Source organism: Thamnophis sirtalis, unplaced genomic scaffold, assembly GCF_051295495.1.
Source record: "Thamnophis sirtalis isolate CommonGarterSnake01/CBP01778 unplaced genomic scaffold, rThaSir2_p1.2 scaffold_8, whole genome shotgun sequence".
In the NCBI taxonomy this organism is placed as follows: Eukaryota; Metazoa; Chordata; class Lepidosauria; order Squamata; family Natricidae; genus Thamnophis; species Thamnophis sirtalis.
The window spans coordinates 17131307-17148611 of record NW_028261388.1 but is presented as its reverse complement, the minus strand read 5'-3'; the positions used below and the strand labels follow the sequence as shown (position 1 = coordinate 17148611).

General features: G+C 40.4%; 1 protein-coding gene across 9 annotated transcripts in view; it reads right to left on the bottom strand.

Annotated features, from left to right (window-relative positions):
• The window catches only part of GRIA4 (glutamate ionotropic receptor AMPA type subunit 4), a 291186-nt gene extending 278354 nt beyond the window's left edge, over positions 1-12832 (bottom strand). For 5 of the 9 annotated variants that reach the window (XM_014071708.2, XM_014071709.2, XM_014071710.2 and 2 more), the window contains exons 1-2: positions 12504-12831; positions 11149-11307 (exon numbers count right to left, since the gene is read on the bottom strand). In XM_014071708.2, coding sequence (XP_013927183.1) covers positions 11149-11307; positions 12504-12591 — 247 coding nt within the window. In that variant the 5' untranslated portion in view covers positions 12592-12831. Of the gene's footprint in view, positions 1-11148; positions 11308-12503 lie in introns of all 9 variants that reach the window. The other 4 variants (XR_015697457.1, XM_087721154.1, XM_087721153.1 and 1 more) reach the window with 3 other exon arrangements.
• Between the last annotated feature and the right edge of the window lie 4473 nt (positions 12833-17305).

The following is a 17305-nucleotide window of genomic DNA, read 5'->3' as shown; positions in this document are numbered from 1 at the left end:
TGATACTAATTAGAATCCAGGCCATTTGTTGAGCAAGATGGATCTAGTGCAGGGGTGTCAAACTCAAGGCTCGGGGGCCAGATCCAGCCAGTGGGGTACTTAGATCTGGCCCACGGGGCCGCTCTGGAATCAGTGAAGGAGGGGTCTAAGAGTGCCTCTGCCAGCAAAAATGGAGCTCAGGAGGGCCGTGGGTGGCCCACCCAAGCTCCATTTTCACTGGCAGAGCACTCGCGTCACCATAGGCACTCCCGACACGAGAGATGTCAAGCTGGCCATGCCCACTGCAGTCCTCCAAGGTCAAACACAACCCTGATGCATGCCCTCAATGAAATCGAGTTTGACACTCCTGATCCAGTCACTTGCTTGCTTATACTTCCCATTATTTTAGTGAGGTAAACAAATCACTTATTTGCTTCAGTCAGTGATTCATGAGATAATGCTAATAAGAAGGAATAAAAAGATTTTTTTTCAGACTTTTGTTTTTCAAACGAAAAAATTTCAGAGAAATTCTCCTGATATTCTTTTACTTACTGAATGGCTAATATGTTTGTGTTCATTCCCTTACTCCTTGGACAATCATCTCTAGAGGCATCCTAGTCAGCCTGGTTTCTCAAATTGCAATTAAATCTCAAGGAAATGCATGATAAGAAAATCCCTCCAATAGCTCTTCTTCTTTAAGAAACTTAAAGGGTAGTCTGGTGAGTTTCAGAGCAATGGAGGAGAGATTTTTTAAAAAACCAATAAATAAATAACAGCAGTAGAATTCCTTATCGTATTCTAACAATAAAGTAAGCTTGAAGATATTATGGATTTTTTTTTCAAAAGCACTGTTGGAACAAATGTCCATCTGGGTGCAGTTCCAAGTGGGGAAAAAGTCACTGGAAACATGGCGGCTGTTTGGAAAGACGGTTTTTAATGGTGGACAGGACCCCATGATTTGAGGTCCTGGGGGAAAAGACTCGCGTGCCTTGAAGATTTTGAAGAAAAAAAGGGAAGAGATCAGTGGTGAAATTCAATTTTTTTTACTACCGGTTCTTTGGGGGTTGCTTGTTGGGGATGGTGTGGCTTGGTGGGCGTGGTTTGGTGGACTTGGCAGGGGAAGGATACTGCAAAATCTCAATTCCCACCCCACTCTGGGGCCAGCCAGAGGTGGCATTTGCCAGTTCTCCAAACTATTCAAAAATTTCACTACCGGTTCTCAGAACTCCTCAAAATTTCTGCTATTGGTGCTCCAGAACCTGTCAGAACCTACTGGATTTCACCTCTGGAAGAGTTGCTGAAAGAGTCTGAGTTTTATACCGTCTCTTGGGCCCCACCTTAGAGTTTCCTCTTCCTGTCCAAGAAATGTATCCCATTGGCTGTCAGACTCCCAGGGGGCGGCGGTCTGAGCCAACTTTGTAGGCTGTCTGTGCCCCAGGCTTCGATGATGCAATCTCCCCAGGTGCCATGTGTTGAGTTCTGTTGCTAGATGGGTAGAGGGTTAATCCTATCATATCCTAAAGGCCATGCTTTAATCCCGGAGGGGGGGCAGAGAGCTGCAGGATGCTGCTTTGTCTTTAAAACAAGTTTCTCCATTTCTCATCCAGGGAAATATAACATTCTGCCTTTTTAATATTTCCTAGAATATTTCATTTTTCTAGCAGAGGGGTGCTAGCTTCCTTCAGCACCCTTAGAATTAGATAGCAACAGCAGAAACCTTTGAAAATTGAAAAAAACATTAAAAACAAATGGTATCCAAACTATTCAAAAATGACAGGGAGGTATCTCTTTTAGTCTAGGCATGCAGGAAGCTTCCAACCGCCACATTCTGGTTTGTTTGTGGTTCAAATTAATCTCATAATTTACCTACACAGTAGTTCCATTATATGTTGTTTTTCTAATAACCTAGAACAAAACATTGTAAAACCAAATCATTCTCTTTTATGGCGAATGAATACACAGAAGAATAGCATGACTGAAACAGATGCAAATGGAAGGAATTCACTGCCCATCTAGTGAGTTTATATGCTCTGCTAATTTTGGTGTGCATAGATGCATTTAAAACTTTTCTATTTCAATTATTCTCCACACTGTTCTAAGCTGACAGTGAACATTTCTAAAGCCTAGCTGAAATGGGTAGGAATTATAAGCGAGCCTCATTCTTTGCCCAGTAACTTCATGCTTTGAAAAATAAATTGACAAAACAAGTAATGGACACTTTTTAAAAATCCCTATAATTTTGCGATTTGTAAACTTTTTGTATATAGTAGGTAAATTGGGCCCACCAAAAGGTATAGCTGAGGCATTGGTTTGACATTGTTGGACTTATCCTGCTGCTTTCAGGATAAACGAATAATGATGGTCCATCATGAAAGCTGGAGAGAATAACTCCTCCTTTGTCACATATAATAGATACTATCTTCTTTATTTTAGGACTTAAAATATACCAGTCAAGCCTCACTAATAGAACTTAATGGTAAAGTGTTATTCACAGTTACAATTTAATTTTTGAAAAACGAACAAAAGTATTTAAATTTCACTGGCCTAGATACCTTGATATAGGACATAGGTCTATGATACACATACACAAGTTAATATACATATTAGTAAATGTCTAGATATACAATATGTCTAATTTGACATTCCAAATGCAATAAACAGTGATTATTAAAATACAGAAAAAATAGACAAATTAGTTTATTATGTTCCTAAAGATTTCATTGCTAATGGAAGACCACCAATAAGACCACCTATAACGAAATGAAGGTTTTAAAATAGTTTAGCTGATTTATGTCCCCAAATCAATTGCCATTCATAATAGTTGCTGTAAGTTACATGTCTGCTATAACAGATCCTGGTCAATTATATGACTGGGGGTTCTAAATCAGATAAGTTGTCTACAAGAAAAGTAGTTGCAGTAATGGTAATAAACTGTTAACATGATCCTTATGATTGGAGTAGATATTCATCGGGGTAGAATTGGAGCACTAACTGAATAAAACATACTTGACTACTCTGGAAACCTATCATGTTTAAAAGTGAATCTAGATAACAGAGAGTGTAATTCAATCCAAACAATCCAGATTTCAGACACCTCTCTCCAGAGCCTTTCAATTTGTGCACCCATATTTATCTACACCAGAGGTGTCAAACTCAAGGCCACAGGGTGCTTACATGTGGCCCAGGGCCACTCTGGAAGCAGCAAAGGACCAGCCCACCATGCCTCTGCCAGAGAAAATGGAGCTCGGGAGGGCTGCATGCGGCCCTCCCAGGTTCTATTTTCCTTGGCAGAGGGTTGCAGGGGGCCATTGCAGCCGAAAATGGAACTTGGGAACCCGCAGAGTGTTTGGCCTCACAAGCACCCCCAACACAAGTGATGTCAAGCTGGCCATGCCCCTTGTGCCTATGCCCACCCCAACCCCTCAAGGTCAAACACAACCCTGATGCAGCCCTCAATGAAATTGAGTTTGACACCCCTGATCTGTGCCAAGAACCAGGCATCAATGCAGAACATCAACTTCCTTGAATTACAACCCAAACAGGGAAAAATGTTACCCACCTATTGATAGGTCCAAAACTCTTGAAAAGGTAACCCAGCAGGGTTAGTCAATTAGTTATTAGATAGCATGGCAAAATTGTCTACAACACTTCTCTAGGAAGTCCCAAATGTGCTTTTCCAAAAGGCAATTGGACTTCCTTGGTTTTTTCAATCTATTCTGATTAATATATGGATTCAAGTCAAAGCTATAAAATATGGCTTGGTTCCTAGAATCTTTAGAACAGGGGTTGCTAAGCCAATCTTAATGTAAACACTTGCTTTGAAATCTAAACACCAAGATGAACCCAAATGAACAATGAAAATAATTCAATGAAATTTTGGGAAAGGGGATATTTTTTGTAATCACAACGTAACTAAAAAGTTCTTCACACCATCATAGTTTGGGAAACCCTGCTCTTCAAATAAAATCAGTTTATTTTTGGAAAAGGTGATTAAGTGGATTACATTCAATGCGTTATTGGGGGGAGGAAATGGGGGAATTGTTTATTATGACCCTTGTTATTGCAATAGCTTCTCCCAAGTGGTATAGCTCAGTGGTGAGTTGCAATTTTTTTTTACTACCAGTTCGGGCACACTCCCACATGTGCAACACTTCTGCGCATGCACAGAAGCATCCGGGCAGGTGGGTGGAACCTCTCATGGCCGCTACTACCGGTTTGCTGATGCGGACCGAACCGGGAACAACCCACCTCTGGTATAGCTATAGCCTAATCTATGTCTTTAGAAAAGTAACAATAGCACTTAGACTTATATACCATTAAAAATGCTTTCCAGCTCTCTCTAAGCAGTTTACAGAGTCAGCATATTGCCCCCAATGATCTGGGTCCTCATTTTACCAACCTCAGAAGGATGGAAGGCTGAGTCAACCTTGAGCCAGTGAGACTCAAACTGCCAAACTGCTGGCAGCCAGCAAAATTAGCTGCAGTACTTCATTCCAACCACTGTGCCACAACTCTTAGTATTTAAAACAGTGTTTTTCAACAGAGTTATTGTCATGTGGCTATCATCAAAATGGTCACTGGTGAGAGTATGTTATACTTTGGTCTTTTTTATTAGTTGTTGATTGTACAATCTCCAGTTGTAGTAATGAAGCCAAGTTAGCACACCAACAGGTCTAAGAGTAGATACAAAGAAGACCAATTAATAACAGTTCTAACAGCAGCCTTAGAACTGAAAATTAAGAAATTGACCAAATGAATAGTTTCTATCCTTTATAATTGACTATCAAGAGGAAGGAACCAGCACACAAGAAATATGCTGCAGACCAGCACTTGATAGAGCAACAATGAAGGCCTTAGAATATTCAGATCCTGGAATATGTACCTGCAAAGATCAGAAAATGCAGGCTATAGTTTTTTCCAATAATACACAATAGAAATGGAAGTTTGGCTTCCAGGAACCAAGCTAGAAAGAGTATTGATACTTTTGAACTTTAGCATTGGAGAACTCCAGGAAACCCATAGTTTTCATTCAAGACAGCATCAACCAATCAAATTCTCATGGTTTAGATCCAAAGACCACAGATTATCTTGAGAAATCTACAATGCTGGAGAGATACAAGGAAATAAAAAGGATGATTCAGCAGCAAGGTGTATGAACTTAATTATAGCGGGAATGAATGCACCACTGGCAAACCTGAAGCATCGTGTTGGAGACAGATTTTCCTGGAGAAAATCTATTGGTTTATGACAGTTAACAGAAACTTAAAGGTACATAATCAGTCACTTATATTAACTGTGGTTTTTTTTGTGGAGATCACAAAGGGTTCAATTTAGAATGCAGTCAATACACAAAGAAATTAAGAAATATTCCCTAAAAGCCTGTACAATGCATTTGAACATGAGGATTATCAAAATACACTTTAGTGTATTTATACATTTGTTTATTTGGGACTGGAGAAAATAAAATAATGTATGATAGTTACTCCTAAGTTTGGGGAAACCTTATTTTCCTCTCTAGAACATTGCAAGTGCATTAGTGCAGTTACTCTTTAAAGCAGCAATGTCTTTATTCAGGCTTCTACGTGAACCTGAAAAAAGATGCAGCTGCTCTGATAAGTTAAAGATAACTTATTAAATCAGCCATTTCTTTCAGACTTAAGATGATTAAAAAAATCACACATTAAAAGATGCAATACTCGCATCACTGCATGTTGAGATACAATAGAATAGATAGATGATAGATGATAGATGATAGATGATAGATGATAGATGATAGATGATAGATGATAGATGATAGATGATAGATGATAGATGATAGATAGATAGATAGATAGATAGATAGATAGATAGATAGATAGATAGATAGATAGATAGATAGGTAGGTAGCTAGACAGATAGCTATAATAGATATAGATATACAGATACATGTTAATCTACCTTTGCTTATTCTGAGTCCCTGCATGACAATGTTTGGTGATACCTTCCTATCACCTTCATGCATTATCTTTTCAGGTATGCTTCTAAGTAGCTTCTAATGAACAGGGGGATCTTAAATATTGACACCAATGCATTTACACCATTTATTCACATCAAAAAAATAGTCAAGCCCTGTTACACTATCTTAGCATCGCAAGAATCTGAATAAATCCATGCATTTATTTGTTGGTGCAAGTATAAAATCAGAGTTTTTTGAAAGTGACAATTCATTCAAAATATAAATTCTGTCCAGGCACAAAATAGTGGAATAGTGGAAAAGAAGGAATACCCCATAACACATAAGTAACTTGTAAAATGTAATTGCAAGTCATAGTAGGAACCAAATATAAAAAATAATTTGATGGTATTGTCACCAATAACTCCAGTGCAAATTGAATGCTAATCATAATTATCTCCAAACTGTTCAAGCCAATGCAGGAACAGGAGCCATTACAGTGCTTTCAGTCATCAATCATACTCTGTTGATTAGCAGCATTAAATGCAAACCAAACAGTGGGGAGTAAACTGATCTAAACACCTTGGTGCAACAGAGTAATGTATAACAGCAAATTATTTGTTCATTGCACTGCTATGATTAATAATACCTTGATTATAAAAGACACTGTAAGTTGTGAGAGTCTGCTAAGTTGTGGAATTAATCCATTGGTTTTTACGATCTCCCTGGAAGCATAACCTAGCTACCATTATCTCAAAAATTCCCAAGAAATAGATCTCCCATGATCTGCAAGCAGGTTGCTTCAGACCAATCTGGTTAAAAAGAAGCTGATTGAAAAGAAATACAACCAATTGCGTATGTAGCTGTAGTATATACCTATAGGACTGCCTAAGGACAAATAAAGATTTTCAGACGTAAAGCACCATGTTTACAGAGTGAAACAACCTAATTTTAGAGTTATCCTCCCTAACTTGGCTTTGTCCCCTGATGTGCAAAACAAATCTGAGAATAGTATTGCAATGTTGCAATGTGCTTCCCATTAATTGCCTATTTGGGAAAGAAAAATCCTCAGAGAAGTGCAAAAGCTTGCTTACTACACATGTGTTGGTATGGTATAACATACAATCACACACATACCCCAAGTTGTTAAAGTGTACTCAAGTCTATCATGATAGTAGAATGTATTCCTATGCATACATTCAGATTATTAACATCATCATAAAAAACATTTCAGTCAACTTATAGCCCTCTTCTTAACGGTATAGATATAAGCTTTATGATATTGTGGTGATGAAATTGACTTTGTCCTTATTCAGCTAAACCTATTTCTTTTTTTTATTGAAAATTTTTGAAAAAGAAAACTTTTACAAATGTTTACCTCCCTCCCTCCCTACCCTCCCCCCCCCCGACTTCCCAGAACAATACAGGGTATAATTCTTTAACAAAGATATTCTAAAATAAACTTTAAAAAAAGTTAGTATCATCTTTCATTTGAGCTTTAACTCCTCTTTGCTAGGCTAACTTTAAACAGATTATATCATTCCTTGTTTCTTCAGTCATAAACTACCTGGAATTTCTTAGTCCCATATTTATTTTGTGTATAGTCAATCCATCTTCTCCACTCCAGTTTATATCTCTCATTTGAGTGATCCTTTAGATATGCTGATATTTTAGCCATCTCTGCTAGGTTTGTTACTTTTAATGTCCATTATTGAATAGTAAACAGATCTTCCTTCTTCCAGTATAGCAATAGCAATAGCAGTTAGACTTATATACCGCTTCATAGGGCTTTCAGCCCTCTCTAAGCGGTTTACAGAGTCGGCATATTGCCCCCAACAATCTGGGTCCTCATTTTACCCACCTCGGAATGATGGAAGGCTGAGTCAACCCTGAGCCGGTGAGATTTGAACCGTCAAACTGCACTACTAGCAGTCAACTGAAGTGGCTGCAGTACTGCACCCTAACCACTGCACCACCTCGGCTCTTGCACCACCAATAGACAAGTGCAAAAGCTTGCTTACTACACATGTGTTGGTATGGTATAACATACTATCGCACACATACCCCAAGTTGTTAAAGTGTACTTAAGCCTATCATGATAGTAGAATGTATTCCTATGCATACATTCAGATTATTAACATCATCATAAAAAGCATTTCAGTCAACTTATAGCCCTCTTCTTAAAGGTACAGATGTAAGCTTTATGATAGTGTAGTGATGAAATTGACTTTGTCCTTATTCAGCTAAACCTATTTCTTTAAGCACACTTTTCTCCCATCTGCAAGAAAACACAAGAGCAATGTTTGAAAAGCCTAACACATAACGGGAAGAAATGTGAACTATACCAACATAAATAATGTCATCTTCATTGAACCACAATGGAATCTATACGCTCAAATCATCTGCTTTTCCTGTATCTGAAGGCCTAGAGAAAATCAAAATAGAAGGAGCATGACATTTATACAGAGTGAAACAAATATTGTTGTTACAACAACAAACTAATGTATCAGAGAGGGAAATTTACTTGGCTCCACATGTTCCTACAGGATCGTTCCTGATTGTGTAAATTCATCTTTTGACACAGAACTCTCTGTGTTTTGTTTATTGCCTTTAATTCCCAAAATGCTCCAGATAGTGCAGCTTCAATAAATAACCCCTTCAAAAGAAAATGAAATAAAACTTAAGTGACCACATCTTAAATCTTTGAGGTTTGACTTTATATCAATATTCATTTATGTCGAATAGCTGTCAGCTAAGAGACTTTTATACAGATTGGATTTTAGAACTACTGTACAAGGACATACAAACACACACACACACACACATAGGAACATTTATGCATTTCATCATAATTTCTGCTAATTTTCTCCCTTTTCTGCACACAAGAGTCACAATCCAAAATTATGTTTGACAAAGAGTCAGATTGGTTTTTATACTGTACATGATTGCCACAGTATTAGTGCATTTTTTTCCATAAATATTTTTAATTAGGTTAGAACATATCACACATCTGTGCTCTGGAAGCCTCTGTCAACCCAGCTAATGCAATCACATGGAAACCAATGTCCTCCAGCTATCAGACAATTGATTTTAGCAGGATTCTGCTCTTGGGTAGCTTAAGGGACATGCAATATGTTCATTCGTTTGTTAGAGCATTCAACCTTACTTCACTAAGAGGGAATATTTAATATAAGATTGAAATATTCTCTTCTTCAAAAACCAAAAGGAACTGTTCTTAAGCTCAGTGTTAGTTACCATAAAATATATGATATAGCCAATGTAATTTCAATCCATTTGAAGAGGAATATGAAATACATTCTGAGATACCTTCCACTGAAATAAATGGGATTTCTTTTCACTGACATTGAACCCATAGGGTACAACTTTGAGATTTAAAAAAAATGTAACTGAAATGATAACTTGCACATAGTCTGAAAAAGCACATGTAAATTATGCAGATTTTTCTTTTCAATATTTTCTATATATGACATAATTCATCACCTATGCATTATTTAAATGTGGTATTGTCATAATATCGATACATGACAAAAAACAGTATAGGAATAATGAGTAAAAAAATAATAATCACATAACCCAAGAGAAAATAACTTCATCTTAACTTATAAATATACAATCCCTAAATAAAAATAAATCTTTTTTGCAAAGACACACACACACGCACACACACACACTATAGGTCACAGGAAAAATGTTCTATTACACTACAACATATATTCTCTAAAATGGTAGGGGGTTACATAGGAAGAGTTTCTGCAACTTATTGGTTAAGAACCCTTCAACATGCAGTATGAATTCCAGTTATGAAACTCATATTCACTGCCTAAAAACCATTGAGAATATTGCAAGCCTTCTCCCTCAAAAACATCTTGGAAAAATATTTTCCCATAATAGATAATAATTCAAATGTAATACAGCAGGGGCATTTAGCATAAAAACATCTGAAGATGAAGAGAGTCAAACTTTGTTAATTTGGAAGCTTCCTTGTAAGGTCAGGTAAAACTTAAAAGAACTGCTCCAGTTGTCCTGCAGTTCCTCTTTGGAACTGGGTTAAAACTCTCAGGTTGATATTTTGATGCAAAACAGTGTGTTACATGTTAAAGCGCCAAAGCTCCATTTGAAAACAACACAAGGAATGTGCTTCTAAAACCTTTGGCAGCATATTCCCATTTTTAACACCATGAAAGAAACAGTACCTGAAACTTCTTGTTTAAGGCTCAGATATCTTTTGACAAAATAGAATCTGAAACCCTTTTTGAAGCCTAGAAGAAAAAGGGATCTCAACATGCCTTATTCGCTGTAGTACCGCAGGTTTACAGTCCACTTATGGCTGGCTTCTACCCTAAACTTCAAATATATCTTATATATTTACCTACACTTTATAAGAAAAATATCACAAATATTTTTAGCAAGCTAGGATACATCCAGTATAGTCTTCAGAAGCATCCATTTTTAAAACTCATCGCATTTAAACACATTCTTTCTCTTTAAACAAATCCACGTACATAAGTGCATACACACGCACACACGCACGCACGCACACACACACACAGAGGCATAATTCCAGTTATGTGTTCACTCAAGTAGATCAGACGTTAACTTGACTTGACACCAATGTATGGATGTATGGAGACATATCCAGAGGATGTATGCATTACAAGATAATAAGAGACATTTACAACCCAGAATATAGGAGCAGGGCAGCCACAAGTGACATCACCAGACCAACTGCAGTGTCAAGTCACTCCAATATATAACCATGCACATCACTGCTCTCACAGCCTCCTCTCTGCTCTCAGCGATTAGAAAACACTCCTGATTGCAAATATCAGAGCTACTTTCCAAACACAGCCAAGGATGCCATATCTTGTTGGCATACAGGAAAGATTGTGGAGGTTGCTAAATTGATCAAGACATTCATGTTTTTAAAAAGAACTACAAAACGCATCACCATAGAAACCCCAAAGTAAGAAACTACAGTAATAACGCTAAAGTAAATGCCATATCTAGTTATTCAATACAAGTCAGCCTAAAGGATTTCACCAACAACACAAAAGTAACTGGGCTTTCAATGCATCCAGGACATGGGACTTAAGAATTCAAGGGTTTGTTGTTGTTGTTGTTTCTGTTGTTTTTCACCCCTAAGGGATGTAACTGTACAATGTCTTCATTTCACCATCATGTGATCATAACTTTAGAGAAACGGTTATTTTACTTACAGGCATTTGTTACAGCGAAGCTGTTTGCTGTTTCGATGTTGTCTACGTGGGGAACCAAATTAAAAGGTGCTTCAGATGCATTGGGGCTGGTGTTGTGAAGAAAAATTGCTAATCGAAAAGCAGTATATTCCTGATCTGTGTTTCTGATGAAGAGACCACCTATCAACAAATACATGACAGAAAAAGGAGGAAAATGTATGCGTTATTTTTATGCCAGCCCTTGCAAGTAGCTTTCCTATTAATCGTAAAATTCATGTTTATGAACATAAAGACTCAAAGCTTGGGAGACTTTTAGAATCCCAGTTTCTGGTAGGGTTTTTAGTCCTCCCCCCTCCATTTTCAAATCTCCCCATTTCTCCTTTCTTTACGTATCTGCTAGGAGGAGAATGACCTTTGAAACCATTTACCTTTCATCTATGTGAATGGTCTAAATTGGCCCTCTCCATCTAAAGCAGCAGGCAGATTAAAGAGAACAAAATACAGGCACTCTTAATATTATGCACTCTTAAACTCCGAGATATGCATTTCCTTTTTATGAGCTGACACTGGGAAAGGGTAAGAAGATTTTTTTTTTGGGGGGGGGGGAGAGAACATCAAGAACTTTCCTCTTCTGCAGCCTCTGGGCAGGTAGGAAGTTGCTTAGCATCTTATTAACAGCATCTTTAGGAGTGCACGAGAGAAATGATGCAGTGGTTTAGCTGGAACTGGAAGGGATTCAAGGCTGAGTCCCATGCAAAAGGAGGAGGGAAAAAACGAAGGCAACTGAAACGGGGCAGAGACAAGTGGGATAAGGATGCTAGGGAGACCTTATTTTTTTTTAAAAAGAAAAGAAATCACAGCCAAGTTTTCAAACTAATGGTACCCAAGACTATCTAACACCATCATCAGCTCCGGGGGGCCCTTAACAAATAGCTTGCTGCAATGGGAAGGCTGGGCTAAGACGAGGGTTACGGAGGATCTTGGAGAAACGGTGCATTTCAAAGGCGGTGGGAACATCTTCCCAAGTTTGAACACACATTGCACACATGCACGCACACACACACATATAAATATATACATATCCGTCTTGCCGATCATAACAGGCAGAGCCGCCACTCTCTTTCCCTCCCCCCCTCCTCCCACCAGCCCACCCCGCATCCCTGCCTTCACAAAGACACGTGAGGGGAACGGGAAAGGGGCACTCGGGGACACTTGAGTCCCCCTCTTTCCGAAACGGAAAGCGGTGGCCAGGATCGGAGTTGGTTGCCCCTCCACTTTCTCCCCTCCCTCCCAATTCCGTGCCACGCCGCTGGGTTCAAGCACTCCCCACCACCACCACCACCACCACCTCGCCTCCAGCCCAATGCAGCGCTTACCTATTTGCACGCTGCTAGGAAAAGCGCCCATTGCAAGTCCCCAAAATCCAGAAAACAACAAGACAAGCGGTCTGCAAATAATCCTCATCTTCTTCTTTCTCTTTGCCTGCCTGGGTCTCCTCCTCCTCCTCCTCCTCCCGCGCTCTTCCTATATGTTGTTCAGAGAGGCATTGAGGATGGAGGGGGGGGGGGATGATGTCGGGAGAAGGAAGGAAGGGGGGGCGGGAGGACTGGACACCCAATTGAGGTGGGGGGGAATGGGGAGGGGAAGCCAAACGAAAGGGAAAAGGGGAGGAAAAGAGAAGAGGGTGGCTGGTCTCTTCTTTCCTTCTCTTTCTTTCTTTCTTTTTCTCTTCACCCCCTCCCTCCCCGCCTGCTCGCCTGCCTTTCCCCCCCACAACCCCACACTCAGCGAGCCATCCTGCCGAGGCGCCCCTTTCCCGCAGTCTCCATAACCTCGGCAGAGGTTTCGCTCCGACTGCAAAGGTTTCACGCGCAAAAAGATGGAGGGAGAGAGTTGAGCGGTGAGATTGAGGAGTCTACTGGCCGCCGCCGCTGCCGCTGCGCTTGGAAACCTAGACCTGCGCTATTCCCTCCCGCCTTCCTGCTCCGGCCGCCGCTATACCCTGCCTCTCCTTTGCTGTTTCACTCCCGCCCGCCTTCCCGCCCTGGCTCCTTTCGGCAGACACGCAAACACACAGCCTCGCCACCAGAACCGCCACCGCGCGGTGGGCATTCCCCTCAGCAGCGCCTCGGACGCCAATCCTGCCTTAACCCCGCCCAGATAAAGGCGCTCGGAGGAGCCGAGCGGCCGGGAGAGAAAAGGTGCCCTCGAAGCAAGTTGCGGGCGGGCGGGCTGGCCGGCCGTCGGGTTGGGTCCATCGCCTCATTGGCCCGCGCAGGCTAAGGAGGACTCGCCTTCCCGCCTAGGAAGAGTGGTTCGCCCGTGGGAGAGAGAGCCTCGCTTGCTGTATTACACGTGTGGACGGGTTCCACGGGAAACAGACGGTCTGAATTCACACAACAAGTTCAACCCAGCGAGTTGTGGAATGACCTCTTAGATGGAATCCCAAAGGTGCTTTTTTCCCCCTAAGAGGCAGCTGGACTTTCTGGGTTTTCTTTGAAGACTTTTCACTTGGTCCAAGAGGCTTCTTCAGTTCTGACTTCAGAGAAACTGAGAAGGGAAGAAACCTCTTAGATGAGATGTGAAACATTTTTGAAGGAAAAAAAACCCAAGAAAGTCCAGTTGCCTTTTGAAAAACACCTTTGAGACAACCATGACCTGGATGATTGAGAATCTCCATAAAGGTAAATGTTCCCTTGCACATGTGTGCTAGTCGTTCCTGACTCTAGGGGGTGGTGCTCATCTCCATTTCAAAGCCGAAAAGCCAGCGCTGTCCAAAGATTTCTATGGTCATGTGGCTGACATGAGCAAACAGCGAAGGCGCACGGAGCACTGTTACCTTCGCACCAAAGGTGGTCCCTATTTTTCTACTTGCATTTGTATGTGCTTCCGAACTGCTAGGTTGGCAGAAGCTGTGACAAGTAATGGGAGCTCACTCCATTCCATGGCGCTAGGGATTCGAACCGCCGAACTGCAACCTTTCTGATCGACAAGCTCAGCTTCTTAGCCACTGAGCCACCACGTCCCTTCGAGAATCTGCATAGACACAAACAAAATACTCCTTCATCCTCCTATGGATGAGAAGCAAAACATCTTCAAAGAAAAACCAGAAAGTCCAGTTGCCTCTTGAAAAAGCACCTTTGGGACAACCATGACCTGGATGACTGAGAATCTGGATGACTGAAAATCTCCATGGAGCCTTAGATGGGATCTTAGCTTTCTGTGCATATGGTTTCCATAAACCATATGCAGGAAGGGGAGAACTTCAGCAGTAACCTGGTTAAGCTGATTGTGTGGAGCTGCTGTTGGGTTTGAAGTGGAAAGTGGGGGGATGCCTAGCTCCTTCAAGCTTGCCCTTGCTTAAAGCATCAGAGCATGGGTGGGGAGCTTCAAACCCAACAACAGCACCATACAATGAGTTTAACCCAGATTACTGGCCAAGTTCCACCCTTCCAGCAAGTTATGGAACCTAAGCTGTAGAAGTGTCCAGAGATATTTCACGAGGAGTCCTCCACTCCTCTGCTTGCAACAGAATACCTTATGCCACCAGACTTGAAATTTTTGGCTTAGACAATTTAGAATTACGCCAATTTCGGTCTGACCTAAGCATAGTACATAAAATTATCTGCTACAATGTTCTACCTGTCAATGACTACTTCAGCTTCAACCACAACAATACAAGAGCACACAATAGATACAAACTTAAGGTAAACCGCTCCAAACTCGACTGCAGAAAATACGACTTCAGTAACAGAGTTGTCAGTGCCTAGAATCAGTAGTGGGATTCAGCCAGCTCGCACCTATTTGGGAGAACCAGTTCTTAACTTTCTAAGAGGTTCAGAGAACCGGTTGTTGGAAGAAATCTCCTTTTGTTTTCTTCCACTTTACAGGGCTAATCCTGTAAGGAAAGCAGGAAGGAAACATTCTAGTGTTGTTTCTAGCCTGATCTTTATTGCCAAAGCTGCCTCTCCAGTTAACCCTTATTACATTGTCACAGCTAAGACGAATGCCCATCGACTGAATGACGTTGAGTTGGCCATGCCCACCCAGTCACATGACCACTGAGCCCCGCCTACCCAGCTGGTCATTAGGACAGAGAACTGGTTGTTAAATTATTTGAATCCCACCACTGCCTAGAATGCACTACCTGACACTATGGTTTCTTCCCCAAACCCCCAAAACTTCAACCTTAGACTGTCTACTGTCGACCTCATCCCATTCTTAAGAGGTCTGTAAGGGGCGGGTATAAGCGCACCAGCGTGTCTACCATCCCTGTCCTAATGTTTCCTTTTATTCGTATCCATGTATTCAATTATACTTATATATTTTATCTAATACATGTTTGACGAAATAAATAAATAAATAAATAAATAAATAAATAAATAAATAAATAAATAAATAATAAATAAAATATGCACAGAAAGCTGAGATCCTGTCTAAGATGCCTCTCCACAACCAACCAGATCAAACATGCTGTGTGAATTCAGGCTGTCTGTTTCACATATGCAATACCAGCAGAATATCCTCCCTCTAGGCTGACCAGTGAGTCATTCTTGGCCTGTGCAGGTGGAGCACAGGCCAACAAGGTGAGGGACCAATCCAATGGCCAGTCTTCCTGAATTTGCTTTTAGGACACGTTTTCTTGGCTCTTCCGAGCACGTAAATTATCCACATGTTTCTCAGTTGTAGGCCACCAGTTGTTTCGTACTATAATTCCCATCGTCCCTTCGTTTAGTACAATGAAGAGCAAAAGCAAATTCTGCTGCAGAAATAAGTTGCATTCTTTTTACAAGTTTGCAAGCCACCACACATATACAGGAGTATCCACAGCATATGGTCAAGAAAAACAAGATGACAATTGTGACCATATGATCAAAGCTCTGTGCAACCCCATACTAAAATTGGACTGAAGTCCGACTCAAGTCACAATATAGAGCTTTCACTCGTGCCACCATGATGTAGCATATGTTAAAAGGACCAAAATGAGCCAAAGAAACCAACAGTGATATAATGCAGTGTTGTGTGAACTTCATAGGTCACACAACCCTATAAATATAAAGTCCCTGGTTCAAACTTCACCTCAACTTTGAATTCATAAATCAAGATACTATGATTTTAAAGTAATGCAAGTTCATTTCAGGACTCTTGGAATTTTTATACAGCGCGTTATAAAAAGCCCTAGTCTTATTCACAACTCCCACTAGTAGCTTCATATGTTTCAAAAACCCTGCAAAGTTCCACCCTGGATAAGTCTATGCCTTTTGTGTGTGTGTGTGTGAAATAAATCAGCTGCTCTTAAATATAAAGTGGAGGAAAAATAGCGGTTTCCTAATTCAGGGAATCCCAAATAAATTGGAATAGGGATTGGTCTGTATGGTTCAGCATAGTCAACTGATGTGAGAGCATAAAATGTAAAAAGATCCAGGCCAATGACCCATCTAGTTCAATATGTTCTGTTATAAATGGTCAACCAAAATTCACAAATGAGGACAAGATGACTCTTAGCCTCTTTCACTGTTACTCCTTATCTTCTACTATTTAAATAGTTATTTCTGCAGTTCAGGGTTCAGGAATGAGAAAGAAAGCATCAACACACACTCTCTCTCCCCCCTCTCCCTCCCTTCCACCCCTTCTCTCTCTCTCCCTCCCTCCCTCCCTCTGCATCTCTGTCTCTGTGTCCCATTTCTAACTCTGCAGCATAGATTATTTATTGAAGTTTATACACAAGAATCTAGTCAAACTAATGGTCAGCACTAAATTGGTGCTAGATAAAGATCAACAGAATTCATGGTGAACTAGACATAGAACTCTTGCGGCTCCAGTGACTCTAAACTGATGATACATTTAACTCCACCCTCCAGGTCTGCCTTCTCTTCTCCTATAAGAACTCAACAATCTCTTGGTTTCTAGCCTGAAACCAACAATGGAGATGGTTTGGTGTAGTAGTTAAGACATCAGGCTAGAAAGTTAAAAATTAATCTTCCATTATTCTCCAAGACATCAGGCTAGTAGTTAAAAATTAATCCTCCATTAATTTTTCTTGCCCCATTTAAAATATATAAATTAGCTGTCAGAATCACCTCTGATGATTCATAATTATTTATGTGTAGAATGTAGATGTATTTTTAATCTTCCTACACTTTGTTTTCTTGTATAACCTGGGTTTTAACATTATGTG